The sequence below is a fragment of the Thunnus maccoyii genome, chromosome 5 (assembly GCF_910596095.1).
Source record: "Thunnus maccoyii chromosome 5, fThuMac1.1, whole genome shotgun sequence".
In the NCBI taxonomy this organism is placed as follows: domain Eukaryota; kingdom Metazoa; phylum Chordata; class Actinopteri; order Scombriformes; family Scombridae; genus Thunnus; species Thunnus maccoyii.
The window spans coordinates 107,501-121,937 of NC_056537.1; the positions used below are offsets into that span (position 1 = coordinate 107,501).

Consider the following 14,437-nt stretch of genomic DNA (forward strand, 5'->3'; position numbering starts at 1 on the left):
TAACACACTGCCTCGGATGACATCATGTTGCGTTGCAGGAAATGGAACCAGATTCTGGACGACCCAGTGTTGTTTTGCTGGAGCTCTCTGTAATGAAATGTACCGCCCCATCAAATGAATGGGAAGCGACGTTTCCACAGAGCTAATGTCAGTCTGAATGTGGCCTCAGGCCTTCATAAATCCTTGATTAGAGGCTTTCAAACTGTGGGGGTGTGTTTGACCAGAGGGGGAAATTATCAGAGGTTGTTTCCACTGCAGGAACTTTCCCACCAGATCAAGAACTCAGAAAGTTTACTTGAGTTTGAAGAAGGAAGCACATTCAGTTCCAAGTGTAAAAACATTTGTGGGAGGTCTGACCATCTCTGATTGGTCAAACACTGACAGTGTGGCTTCTTCAACTTGTACACAGCTTCATTCATAAAACAAGGAAGGACTCTAGTATTGATTTAAGTCTTGTCAAGTCAGTTTTATTTATATAGCGACAAATCACAACAGACGTTATCTCAGAGCAGTTATCACATAGAGCAGATGTAGACCGTACTCTTTAATTTCCTTCCTGCATTCTGGACCAGCTGGAGAGTCTTTAGAGACTTGTTAGAGCAGCCTGATAATAAGGAATTACAATAATCCAGCCTAGAAGTAACAAATGTGTGAACTAGTTTTTCTGCATCTTTTAGGGACAGGATGTGATTTTTGTGATATTACGTAAGTGAAAAAAGGCAGTCCTTGAGATTTGATTTATGTGGGAGTTAAAGGACATATCCTGATCAAAGATAACTCCCAGATTCCTTACGGTGGTGCTGGAGGCCAGGGTAATGCCATCCAGAGTAGCTTTATCATTAGATAATGTGTTTCTAAGGTGTTTAGGGCCAAACACAATAACTTCAGTTTTATCTGAGTTTAGTAGCAGAAAATTGCAGGTCATCCAGGTCTTTATGTCGTTAAGGCATGTTTGGAGTTTGTTTAACTGATTGGTTTCATCAGGCTTCATTGATAAATATAATTGGGTATCATCTGCATAACAATGAACATTTATGGAGTGTTTCCTAATAATATTACCTAAAGGAAGCATATACAAGGTGAATAGTATTGGTCCAAGTACAGAACCTTGTGGAACTCCGTGTCTAACTTTTGCCTTCACGGAGGATTCATCATTAACATGTACAAACTGAAATCGGTCTGATAAATAGGACTTAAACCAGCTTAATGCAGTTCCTTTAATGCCAATTAAATGTTCCAGTCTCTGTAATAGGATGTGATGATCAATTGTGTTGAATGCAGCACTAAGATCTAACAGGACAAGTATAGAGACAAATCCTTTGTCTGATGCAGTTAGGGGGTCATTAGTGACTTTCACCAGTGCTGTCTCTGTGCTATGATGCCTCTAAATCCTGACTGAAAATCCTCAAATAAACTATTGTTATGTAGAAAGTCACATAACTGATTAGAGACTGCTTTCTCAAGGATCTTAGAGAGAAATGGAAGGTTAGATATAGGTCTATAATTGGCTAAAATGCCTGAATCAAGAGTAGGCCTCTTAAGAAGAGGTTTAATTACAGCTACTTTAAAGGACTGTGGTACATAGCCTGTTACTAAAGACAGATTGATCATATCTAGTAAAGAAGTGCTCACTAAGGGTAAGGCTTCCTTAAGCAGCCTAGTTGGGATGGGATCTAAGAGACAGGTTGATGGTTTAGATAAAGAAATCGTTGAAAGGTCAATTGGAGAGAAAAACAGTCTAATTACATATCAGGTTTTACGGCTGTTTCTAAGGTTCCTGTGTTTGGGGATAAATCGGTGCCTGTTACTACTGAGAGCTATAGGTAACCATGGATACATGGATTCTTCTAGTTTGGTGAAACTCCATATCCTTTCAAGTTTCCGCAATGTTTGCTTTAATTTGCAGGTTTGGGAGTTAAACCATGGAGCTAAGCTCTTATGTTTAATTATCTTCCTTTTTAAAGAGGCGATGGAATCGAGTGATATTTACAGTGAGCCTGCAGCACTATCAACAACTGTTATATTGAGACATGGCATTGAATTCAATGCTGATTGAATTGCTTCCTTAAATGTAGCTACAGTGATATCAGATAAACATCTAGTGAGGACATTTTTGCTTAATGGCATATAATAGGAATTCAAAAGTTAATGGTCCAATATGCCAAAAGAAGACATTCCTGCATGTGAAAAGATGCAAAGCAACAGAATGAATGTTATATTCTACAAATAAGCTTTTTACTGAAAAGATATATTTGGATGTAACCCCTTTGTAATGACCAACATTTTGATTAGTAACTGTATTTTAATTACATATTTTTTTCTCAATAACTGTCACGGATTACAGTTACATGTATTTAGTCATTTATTTACGTAACGCTGTAACATGTAACTAGTTACTCACCAATACTGGTGGTAGCAAAAACAAAGCCATTGAATGAATGAAATTAAATGTTATTTTCTGATTGTTTCATGTTGTTTTGTTCTAGCAGATGATTTACTGCAGAGACAGACGCTCACTGCATTTCTGCTTTTCATTCATTCATCACATCCAACTCATGCAGCAGTAAATACGAAGAACAACAGGACAGATCTGTGTTGTTATTTTCTTATGTGTGAATGCCGCATTTTATTTTTTAATTTATCATGAGTCTAATCTGCAGGATCAAACAGGATGTTTAGTTCCTGAGATTAGGTCCTCTGGTTCCAAATTACCTGAACTTTTGGTCAAAACGGGGCCAAAGAGTCCTTCCAGCAGGCCTTTCCCATTCACTTCAATGCAGTTTTTCCAGAGGTTGATCACAGTAGCATCTAGTGGACATTAGAGGAACTGCAGCTGAGGAAACATACGGAGAACACACAGTTCCTTTTGATATATAGATTATTGATCTGTTGGTGTAATCTGATCAGATGTTGTGCTGCTGTCTGCAGGTCTGGAGAACGTCACCATCCAGCTGAATCTGGAGGCCGAGTTTCACTTCACACACCTCATCATGACCTTCAAGGTAAGCCACATAGCAGGAGACTCTGGGTAATCACAGACTGATGCTCTTGGTCGTTTTAAAGATTACGGGTCATGGTTAGTCCTCCGCACCCTGAGACAATAACTCTGATGACATCACTATGACATCTTCAGGTCTGCGTCACAAAGTGGTGTTGAGTTTGAAAGATGTGGCTGTTTACATATAGGATGTTCTAATGAAAGTCACTGACTGCAGTCTGCCTGTAGTCCACCTGTAGTCTGCCTGTAGTCTGTAGTCTGCCTGTAGTCTGACTGTAGTCTACCTGTAGTCTGACTGTGGCCTTATTGTAGCTTGACAGTAGTCAGCCTGTAGCCAGCCTGTCGTCCGCCTGTAGTCTACCTGTAGTCTGTAGTCTGCCTGTAGTCTACCTGTAGTCCACCTGTAGTCTGCCTGTAGTCTACCTGTAGTCCACCTGTAGTCTACCTGTAGTCTGTAGTCTGCCTGTAGTCTACCTGTAGTCCACCTGTAGTCAGCCTGTAGTCTGTAGTCTGCCTGTAGTCTGACTGTAGTCTGCCTGTAGTCTGACTGTAGTCTGCCTGTAGTCTGCCTGTAGTCTGTAGTCTGCCTGTAGTCTGCCTGTAGTCCACCTGTAGTCTACCTGTAGTCTGTAGTCTGCCTGTAGTCTACCTGTAGTCCACCTGTAGTCTGCCTGTAGTCTGTAGTCTGCCTGTAGTCTGCCTGTAGTCTGCCTGTAGTCTGACTGTAGTCTGCCTGTAGTCTGCCTGTAGTCTGTAGTCTGCCTGTTGTCCGCCTGTAGGTAGCCTATAGTCTGCCTGTAGTCCACCTGTAGTCTACCTGTAGCCTGTAGTCCACCTGTAGTCTACCTGTAGTCTGTAGTCTACCTGTAGTCTGTAGTCTGTAGTCTGCCTGTAGTCTGTAGTCTACCTGTAGTCTGTAGTCCGCCTGTAGTCTGACTGTAGTCTGCCTGTAGTCTGCCTGTAGTCTGACTGTAGTCTGACTGCAGTCTGCCTGTAGTCCACCTGTAGTCTGCCTGTAGTCTGCCTGTAGTCTGCCTGTAGTCCACCTGTAGTCTACCTGTAGCCTGTAGTCCACCTGTAGTCTGTAGTCTGCCTGTAGTCTGTAGTCTACCTGTAGTCTGTAGTCCGCCTGTAGTCTGCCTGTAGTCTGACTGTAGTCTGCCTGTAGTCTGACTGTAGTCTGACTGCAGTCTGCCTGTAGTCCACCTGTAGTCTGACTGTAGTCTGACTGTAGTCTGCCTGTAGTCCACCTGTAGTCTACCTGTAGTCTGTAGTCTGCGATGTTGGTTCTCAGTGGGATCAGCAGTTACAGAATTAGAGGATGTTTTGTAATGTGATACAATCTTCCTGCAGACGTTTCGTCCAGCTGCCATGGTGATCGAGCGGTCAGCTGACTATGGGAACACCTGGCATGTGTACCGTTACTTCGCCTACGACTGCGAGACATCCTTCCCCTCTGTTTCCCAGGGTCCCATGCAGAAGGTCGATGATGTCATCTGTGACTCACGTTACTCTGACATTGAGCCGTCTACTGAGGGAGAGGTAAATGATGTCATAACTCACCTTTGTGATGTCACTGTGATGTCATCTTTGTTTCTAGCTATTCAGTTCAACAGGTCAATAAGTTGGTGAAATGTCCTTTTTTTCTTTCAGGTGATTTTCAGAGTCCTGGATCCAGCGTTCCAAATCGATGACCCGTACAGCCCCAGAATCCAGAGTATGCCCCCCTACATTGATCATGTGACCGCAGTCTGAATAAAGACAGGGTTGATCTGTTATTGACCCGTTATTGACCTGTTATTGACCCAATATTGACCTGTTATTGACCCATTATTGACCTGTTATTGACTTGTTATTGATCTGTTATTGACCCATTATTGACCTGTTGTTGACCTGTTATTGACCTGTTATTGACCCATTATTGACCTGTTATTGACTTGTTATTGATCTGTTATTGACCCATTATTGACCTGTTATTGACCCATTATTGACCTGTTATTGACCCAATATTGACCTGTTATTGACCTGTTATTGACTTGTTATTGACCTGTTATTGACCCATTATTGACCTGTTATTGACTTGTTATTGATCTGTTATTGACCCATTATTGACCTGTTATTGACCCATTATTGACCTGTTATTGACCCAATATTGACCTGTTATTGACCTGTTATTGACCTGTTATTGACCCATTATTGACCTGTTATTGACCCATTATTGACCTGTTATTGACCCAATATTGACCTGTTATTGACCCATTATTGACCTGTTATTGACTTGTTATTGATCTGTTATTGACCCATTATTGACCTGTTGTTGACCTCTTATTGTCCTGTTATTGATAACTGTTGTTCAGACATGTTGAAGATCACCAACCTAAGAGTGAAGTTCACCAAACTGCACACGCTCGGAGACAACCTGCTGGACTCTCGTATGGAGATCAAAGAGAAGTATTACTACGCTGTCTACGACATGGTGGTCCGAGGAAACTGCTTCTGCTATGGACACGCCTCTGAGTGCGCCCCCATTCAGGGAGCCAGCCAGACCAGGGAGGGCATGGTGAGTCTTGAAGGGGGCAGGGTGAGTCCTGGGTATGTAAATATTGATTGGTTATTGATAATTGTATGTGTGTGTGTCTCCAGGTTCACGGTCACTGCATGTGTAATCACAACACCAAAGGTCTGAACTGTGAACAATGTCAGGATTTCTACCATGACTTGCCCTGGAGACCAGCTGAGGGACGCAACACCAATGCCTGCAAGAGTGAGTCTCTACTGGTTTCTACTAGTTTCCACTGTTGTGTACTGGTTTCTGTGTGTCTCAACTGGGAGCTGACAAGTACAAACACAGTCTCTGCTGGTTTATTGTGGACTGCAGTACTAAAATAATACCTGCGGTCCTGTTTGTGTTTCTGAAATGATCCTGAAGATAGTCGAGGATTAAACAGCACAGACACTTACTGGTTTAAAATCTGTACTGATGTGGAAGTCAAATGTGTTACTGCTCGTCCTGTTTCAGTCTGTTTTATATTGATCAATAATCAAGGCACATTTATTTGCACAGCACATTTCAACAAGGCAGTTCAAAGTGCTTTACTTAAAACATAAAAGGCATCAAGACAAAATGTAAAAGATACATTTAAATACAATCAAAGTTAAATAGAAAATGAAAACAAGCTGAAATAGAATAAGATATAAATCAGGAGAATAAAAGTTAGAGTGCAGTGCAAGATATTAATGAAAAGATCAGGAAACAGCTGCAACAGATAAAATGGATAACCAATGAATGTGACCTGAATTCTGTCACTCTGTTGACTGACTGAATTTCTCCTTCTGTGGTGTCTTTAGAGTGTAACTGCAACCAGCACTCGGACTCCTGTCACTTTGACATGGCCGTGTTCGTGGCTTCAGGAAATGTCAGCGGAGGCGTCTGTGATGACTGTCAACACAACACAGCCGGACACAACTGTGAGCAGTGTCAACCATTTTACTTCCAACATCCCGAGAGAGACGTCAGAGACCCCAACATCTGTCAGCGTGAGTCCAAATTGTCTCATTAGTTTTTCTAAAAAAAAAAAAACAACTCAACATTGTAAACAGTTTGACTTCCAACCTCCTGAGAGAGACATCAGAGAGAGGGAATATCTTTTTGAAGAATGGTGTTCATCCCTCCAGAGGAGTTCCAGAGACTATAGGATCAATGCCAAGGCTGAGGAACACCATTCTTCATAAAGATCTTCCTCATGTGGTGTTGTGATGATGATGATGGAGAGCGCTGTCTAACACGTCAGCTGGGTTGAGATCTGGTGACTATGAAGGTCATAACATGTGATTCACATCATTTAATACACATCAAACCATTCATTGTCATCCTGGAAGAGACCACTCCCATCAGCACAGACATGTTTCATCACAGGATAAAGCTGATCACTCACAACTACTTTGTATTGATTAGCAGACCCCCTCACTGTAGGGGTCCAGCATTCAGACCTGGACCAGTTTTTCCTTTAATGTGTCACCATCTGTATATATAAATATATGTCATTTAAGTTTAAGTAATTTTAACATATTAACTTTATACAAAAATACAAATGACACAGATGTGATATAAGAGGATTTATAGCCAATTAAGAAAAGAGGAAAAAAAGAAAAAACATACACATACATACATACATACATACATACATACATACACATACATAGATACATACATACATACATACATACACATACATACACATACATACATACATATATACATACATACACATACATACATACATACATACACATACATACATACATACATACATACATACACATACATACACATACATACATACATACATACATACATACATACATACATACATACACATACATACACATACATACATACATACATACATACATACATACATACATACACATACATACATACATACATACATACATACATACATACATACATACACATACATACACATACATACATACATACATACATACACATACATACACATACATACATACATACATACACACATACATACATACACACATACATACACATACATACATACATACATACATACATACATACATACACACACATACATACATACATACACATACATACATACATACATACATACACACACACATACATACATACATACACATACATACACATACATACATACATACACACATACATACATACACACATACATACACATACATACACATACATACATACATACATACATACACATACATACATACATACATACATACATACATACATACACATACATACACATACATACACATACATACATACATACACATACATACATACATACACATACATACACATACATACATACATACAGACAGACATACACATACATACATACTTACATATATACATACAGACAGACATACACACACCCATCCTGTCCACTAGTACCCTATACCCTCTCTAAGATGTTGCATCTCTAATGTAAGCCAGAGAAATCTGCCATATTTGGCTAGTTTTGCTTGGGATTTTATTTACCCTGACAATCATATTTTCAGAGGCAGCAGTCTATGTCATGAGTTTAAGCCACTCTGTAAACTCTGTGGGTTCTTCCAGATGTGTAGAATAAGCACGGCCACTAAAATAAAACCTGTTGCTGTCAGTCCAAGTTCTGCTTTAGTAAGGCCTGCTGGCACAAGAGATTTTTCCACTAACAGACATAGTTTCTAGTAGAGGTTGTTTGAGTGACCCTTCGAGGTTTTTCAGTACCACTTTCCAAAAAGGCAGTAACATGGGACAGTCCCATAGAGCATGCAGAAATGTGCCCACTTCTTTGTTACATTTCCAACATTTATTGTCCTGGGTTTAACCCAATTTAAACAGTTTCAGGGGTGTAAAATAATATCTCTGTTTATAAAGCAAGGAATCTCTGTCTGTCTGTCTGTCTGTCTGTCTGTCTGTCTGTCTGTCTGTCTGTATGTATGTGTGTATGTGTGTATTTTTGTCCTTCACATATCTCAAGAACTGTTCATCTGATACTTCATACCTGGCAGGTGGATTGCTGGGGAAATGACGAAGTGCAGTGTCAATGTAAAGTCAATGTAAAGTTGTCTGGATGAGCGGTTCTCAAGAAATATATAAAAATACCTCATAAATGACGTTGATAACATTGATTTGCTTCTTCTTCTGCCCGTGGAGTCAACAAGCTTAAATATAGACCACGGCACTCTGTCATTGCAACCCACATTGTGGTCAGAGGTGGGATTACATCCATAGTGATTAGAACAACCATAGCGAATGAACTGAAAAAGTTGAGAGAGTTCAGCTCTATTCCTGTTCCTCACATGCAGAAACTTTGTATGTATGTTGAAGACATAGTGCAGAATGTCTCAGGCACGTTTTGAATGGGCACTACAGTTCATCCCATCAACTACAGCTCAACTCAAAACTGTCTCCAGATATTCTGTGTGGGAGGTGTTTAGGGAGAATTGGTAAATTATAGTGTCTACTGATAGTCTGCATGTGAGGCATTTAGGGAACATCGGTAAATTGCAGAGTCTACCAATAGTCTGCATGAGAGGCATTTAGGGAACATGGGTAAATTATAGTGTCTACTGATAGTTTGCATGTGAGGTGTTTAGGGAACATCGGTAAATTGCAGAGTCTACCAATAGTCTGCATGAGAGGCATTTAGGGAACATGGGTAAATTATAGTGTCTACTGATAGTCTGCATGTGAGGCATTTAGGGAACATCGGTAAATTGCAGAGTCTACCAATAGTCTGCATGAGAGGCATTTAGGGAACATGGGTAAATTATAGTGTGTACTGATAGTCTGCATGTGAGGCGTTTAGGGAAGGGATACAACTCTCTCTAGGTACTGAGAAATCGGCCCATTCCATTCAGGCACATTTTGAATGGGCACTGCACTAGTCTATGTACAATTTTATAATGGATAAACTCACTTCTTGCATCCCTTGTAGTCCAACCCTACATTTGAGATCACATCCTGCCATAGGTCTTCCCTAATCTCACTACCAAGATCCTTTTGCCATCTCAAGCTTCCACACATTCTAGTTTGAATATTTAACATTTTCCCTATAAAATATTGAAGCAGAGTGTAGAGTATGAGGAGAATTTAGAAACTCTTGAACCTTATTCTCTTCTTCCTCTTCCCTTTTCAGTCAAAAGACACATCTCGTGCTGCTCCTCAGCTGTAAATACCTCCAGAAATCCCCTTTATCAGTTAAATTAAATTGTTCTTTAAGGTCCTCAAATGACATTAATAAATGATCTCTGTAGAGATCATTGACAACACATATCCCTTTTGCCAACCATGTATCCTATAAAAATACCTTTTACCTTAGAGAGATTGAGGGGTTTTTCCATATGGAGCAGTAGCTTTGTTTTTACTGTGAAACCCTCTAAAATCTTGTGTGCCCTTGCCCATGCCCACTGGGCGTGTTGTAAAATTGGGTTTCCTTCTTCTGTCTGTTTTGCTGTGTTCTAATAGTTCCACAACACCAAATGGAGCCACAGGTGCCCCCTCCATCTTTACCCACATGGAGTTGGACTCATAATTTGCTGTCTTGCTAGCTTATTCATTTCAAATGCTATGTTATATACAGTAATTCTATATTTGGGAGAGCCAATCCACCATTATCTTGAGTTTTTTCAGACCCATCCTGGGCTTTTTTCCATTCCATAAAAACTCCTTAATCAGAGGGATATATTGTTTGAAGAATCTGTAAGAGATGGTTACTAGTATTATTACAGAGATATAACTGAATTGTGGAGCATCCACCATCTCATGCCTGACTCGATTTGATATATTTTTAAACAAATGACCAACAGTCCTGTCAGGATGTTTGAGCCTGTTTCCTTTTCTTTGAGATGTTATTGTGAACGTGATGATGTCACTGTTATGTGCAAAACTTCCTGTCGAAAATACTTTACTTGACCTGAAGTCTCAGTTTAAATGTTTGAAGTTTGTGCTGTGTGTGTCTCCGTAGCCTGTAACTGTGACCCTCTGGGCTCTCTGAATGGAGGAATGTGTGACAGGATGACGGATGTTCGAGTCGGACTGATCGCTGGTCAGTGCCGCTGCAAAGCCAACGTGGAGGGAGAGCGCTGCGAGCGCTGCAAACAGGCGCACTACGGGCTGACCGATGAGCCTGAAGGCTGCAAGGGTACAATATGATCCACAACACCTGTACGATATATGCACATGTATATGTATATATATGTACATGTGAGTATGTATATATGCATATACATATATAAATACATATACACGTGTGTGTGTGTGTGTGTGTAGATGGATAAAGATGTGTTTGTGTTTCAGCATGCACCTGTAGCCCTCTGGGAACGGTTCCTGGAGGAAATCCCTGCGACAGTGAAACAGGAAGCTGCTTCTGTAAACGACTGGTGATTGGACGAGACTGTGACCAGTGTGTGGTGAGAAAATACACACACACAGATACAGTTTTTGTTGTGTGTGTTCATTTCCTCTCACAGCTTGAAATCTAACATCTGCTCTGTGTGTGTGTGTGTGTGTACAGTCTGAACACTGGGGTCTCAGTAATGATTTGGACGGCTGCAGACCATGTGACTGTGATCTGGGAGGAGCCATCAACAACCAGTGAGTTCACATCCAAATAACAGCTAACAGTTAACATTTAACTGCTAAGGGCCCACTGTTGTGGCCCTCAGGTGTCATGGCCCTCCCTGTTGTGGCCCTCAGGTGTCATGGCCCTCCCTGTTGTGGCCCTCAGGTGTCGTGGCCCTCCCTGTTGTGGCCCTCAGGTGTCGTGGCCCTCCCTGTTGTGGCCCTCAGGTGTCATGGCCCTCCCTGTTGCGGGTTCTCTTTCAGTTCATTTTATTTTCCTGACATTCTTCATTTCCTGTCGTCCTGCAGGTGTGATCAGCTAACTGGTCAGTGCGTCTGCAGAGATCACATGTTTGGTCGTCGCTGTGATCAGGTCGAGTCTGGATTCTACTTCATTGCTCTGGATCACTACACCTACGAGGCTGAGGATGCCAAGTTGGGACCTGTGAGTCATATTTCAACCTTCAACCTCTCTTTGTCTTTGAATCCCATTGCAGGGGATCAGGATCTATCACAAGATCTGTACCAGTATGACCGATGGCCAGTACACCACTGCTGCTGCTTGTACAAAATGAGGACATTTCACCCATTTTGGCATCTTTAAACTGGATTTTTGATCCAGTGATTTTCTCTTTTAGAATCAAGTTTAAACAGCATTTTGTTCAAAAAGCAGCTTTCTGTTGGTTTTGATGATTCTGCTTAAAGCTGGTTTAGATCAGAGCTCAGACTGTTGTTGCTGAAGATTAAAGGTCAGGTCTTGTTATTTGCTCTATACATAAATAATATTTATTTTCCTTTTCTCTGCTGATGATACGTCCTGTATTCTATCGGCTCTTCCTTCTCCCCCAGACTTATTTTATTCATTTAAAGTTTGCTCCAAAAGCACGAAATATCTGCAAGAGCTCACAGCTTTAAAAGTCATAATTTTGACTTGATGCTTCCATATGAAAAATAATCAAATGTGCCAGTTCTTCAGTTTTCATTACTTCATGTTGTGTCTTTAGGGAGTGATGGTGGTCCCGAGGCCCCACCCTCTGGACCGCAGTCCCACCTGGACGGGTGTGGGCCTGGTCAACGTCCCAGAGGGGGCCTTCCTGGAGTTCACTGTCGACAACATCCCTCACTCCATGGAGTACGACATCCTCATCCGCTACGAGCCTCAGGTAGGCTGCTGTCAGCCAGGTGTAGCCCCGCCCACCAGCAGAACCCAGACCATGGCATTGGATGCTGACGTCCCTCTGTTTGATTAACGTTGCATTACAGAGACTAAAGTTTTGTCCTTAAACCTCTGATGTGTGTGTTGGACCTCCAGCTGCCTGACCAATGGGAGGAGGTTCTGATGACGGTGGTGAGACCTGGCCCAATCAGAGCAGACAGCCGCTGTGTCAACACCGTACCAGACGACGACCACCAGATGATCTCGCTTCATCCCGGCTCACGGTAAAGTTCAGCAGCAAATCCTGTTTTCTAAAACGAGATGGATCCTGTCTAGGTTCACTGCGTTGGGTGGCTGATCAAAAACTTGGAAGACCCTCAGAGCGACTCAGTTGCAGCATTTATTAACTGACACACTGCAGGCTGTATTGTACATTTACTGCCACTCTGACAACTTACTGCTAACCTTTTCCTCTGCTCCGCTCACACTCACTGTGACGTTTTCTGTTGCTTGCTCTCTCCACTCGCTCAACTACACACTCGCTACGCACACATATTATGCACTGCCCTATTCCTATTCCTTAATGGAGCCACGCTACTCTCATAACAGCACCTTTCATGTAGATGTCCTTTGAAGAATGAAGAGAGGGAGGATGACTCAAAAAAATCCACAATAATGCAGGGTGTTGTTGTGCTTTCACACTGTGCGAGTGAAAATCATTAGTAGCCTGTTGATATTAATGATCATGTGAAATTTTAGCAGCTGTGCTCATAATTTTACAAGCGGTGGTGCACTGCTGCAGAATGAATATCAGGGAAACACTGACATGTCCGCAAAATGTTTTCTGTCAACATATCTCACCAATTTACTTCACTTCACTTCACTTCACTTCTATTCTATTTTATTTATATAGTGCCATATCATAACAGAAGTTATCTCAGGGCTTTTTTCACATAGAGCAGGTCGAACTCTTTAATTTACAGAGACCCAACATTCCCCCATGAGCAGCACTTGGTGACAGCAGCAGGAAAAACTCCCCTTTAACGGGAAGAAACATCAACCAGAACTGGACTCTAGGTGGACACCATCTGCCTCGACCGGCTGGGTTGAGAGAGAAAGAAAGAGGGAGAGACAAAGAAGCATAATAACAATAGCAACAATAATAATTATAGAAATATGACTAATAATAATAATAGCAGGTGTGGATGTCAAGCAGGACTACGGCAGCATGGGGTCCCTGCAGCCACGGTCCATAGAAGCCTGCGATCCATAACTAGGGTTCCACGACCCTGATCCACACCAGTGTTCCTACAGTATCGTCTCCTGGCTCTAAATCTTGATTAAAGAGCTCTCCTGGTTGTGTTTAGCATAAAGTGTAATGTTTAAACTGCTTGGTGAGTCAAGAGGTTTTCCTGCATCCTGTCTTTCTCTTCAGGTACGTGGTTCTTCCCAGACCAATATGTTTTGAATCTGGTCTGAACTACACAGTCCGCCTCAGTCTACTGCTGTACTCAGCCCTCAGCGACGTCCAGTCTCCATACACACTCATCGACTCGGTGAGGAAACTCATTTACAAATTATAAAGGAAACCATATGTCGACATGATGTTCAGCTCCTAGAGTTGTGAGTATAAAGTTGATGTTTGGTGTCTGGGCTCTGACCTCATAACTGACCTCTGACCTCAAGCTCAGCACAGCAGAGGTTGGGGAGTGATGTTAATAACTTATATGTAACTCAGTCATATGACCTACATGTGACATCGATATTTAAACATTTAAATATCTGAAGAAACTTCTTCGGGTCTAAAAACTATTTATCAGTCCTGTGAGATCTGAAGCTTGATCTCACAGAGAGGGGAGGGAGACGACCGTCACAGAGGGGGGAGGGAGACGACCGTCACAGAGGGGGGAGGGAGACGACCGTCGCAGAGGGGGGAGGGAGACGACCGTCACAGAGGGGGGAGGGAGACGACCGTCACAGAGGGGGGAGGGAGACGACCGTCACAGAGAGGGGAGGGAGACGACCGTCACAGAGGGGGGAGGGAGACGACCGTCACAGAGAGGGGAGGGAGACGACCGTCACAGAGGGGGGAGGGAGACGACCGTCACAGAGGGGGGAGGGAGACGACCGCCGCAGAGAGGGGAGGGAGACGACC

At 42.2% G+C, this 14,437-nt stretch overlaps 1 protein-coding gene across 1 annotated transcript in view; it reads left to right on the forward strand.

Moving 5' to 3' along the window:
- The window catches only part of lamb1a (laminin, beta 1a), a 37,525-nt gene that overhangs the window by 4,715 nt on the left and 18,373 nt on the right, over nt 1-14,437 (forward strand). Inside the window, exons 4-16 of the mRNA XM_042411304.1 lie at nt 2,929-3,002; nt 4,352-4,540; nt 4,652-4,715; nt 5,356-5,558; nt 5,642-5,762; nt 6,347-6,535; nt 10,531-10,707; nt 10,863-10,975; nt 11,080-11,159; nt 11,436-11,571; nt 12,131-12,289; nt 12,439-12,566; nt 13,718-13,838. Of these exons, the coding sequence (XP_042267238.1) occupies nt 2,929-3,002; nt 4,352-4,540; nt 4,652-4,715; nt 5,356-5,558; nt 5,642-5,762; nt 6,347-6,535; nt 10,531-10,707; nt 10,863-10,975; nt 11,080-11,159; nt 11,436-11,571; nt 12,131-12,289; nt 12,439-12,566; nt 13,718-13,838 (1,754 nt within the window). The remainder of the gene's footprint in view (nt 1-2,928; nt 3,003-4,351; nt 4,541-4,651; nt 4,716-5,355; nt 5,559-5,641; nt 5,763-6,346; nt 6,536-10,530; nt 10,708-10,862; nt 10,976-11,079; nt 11,160-11,435; nt 11,572-12,130; nt 12,290-12,438; nt 12,567-13,717; nt 13,839-14,437) is intronic.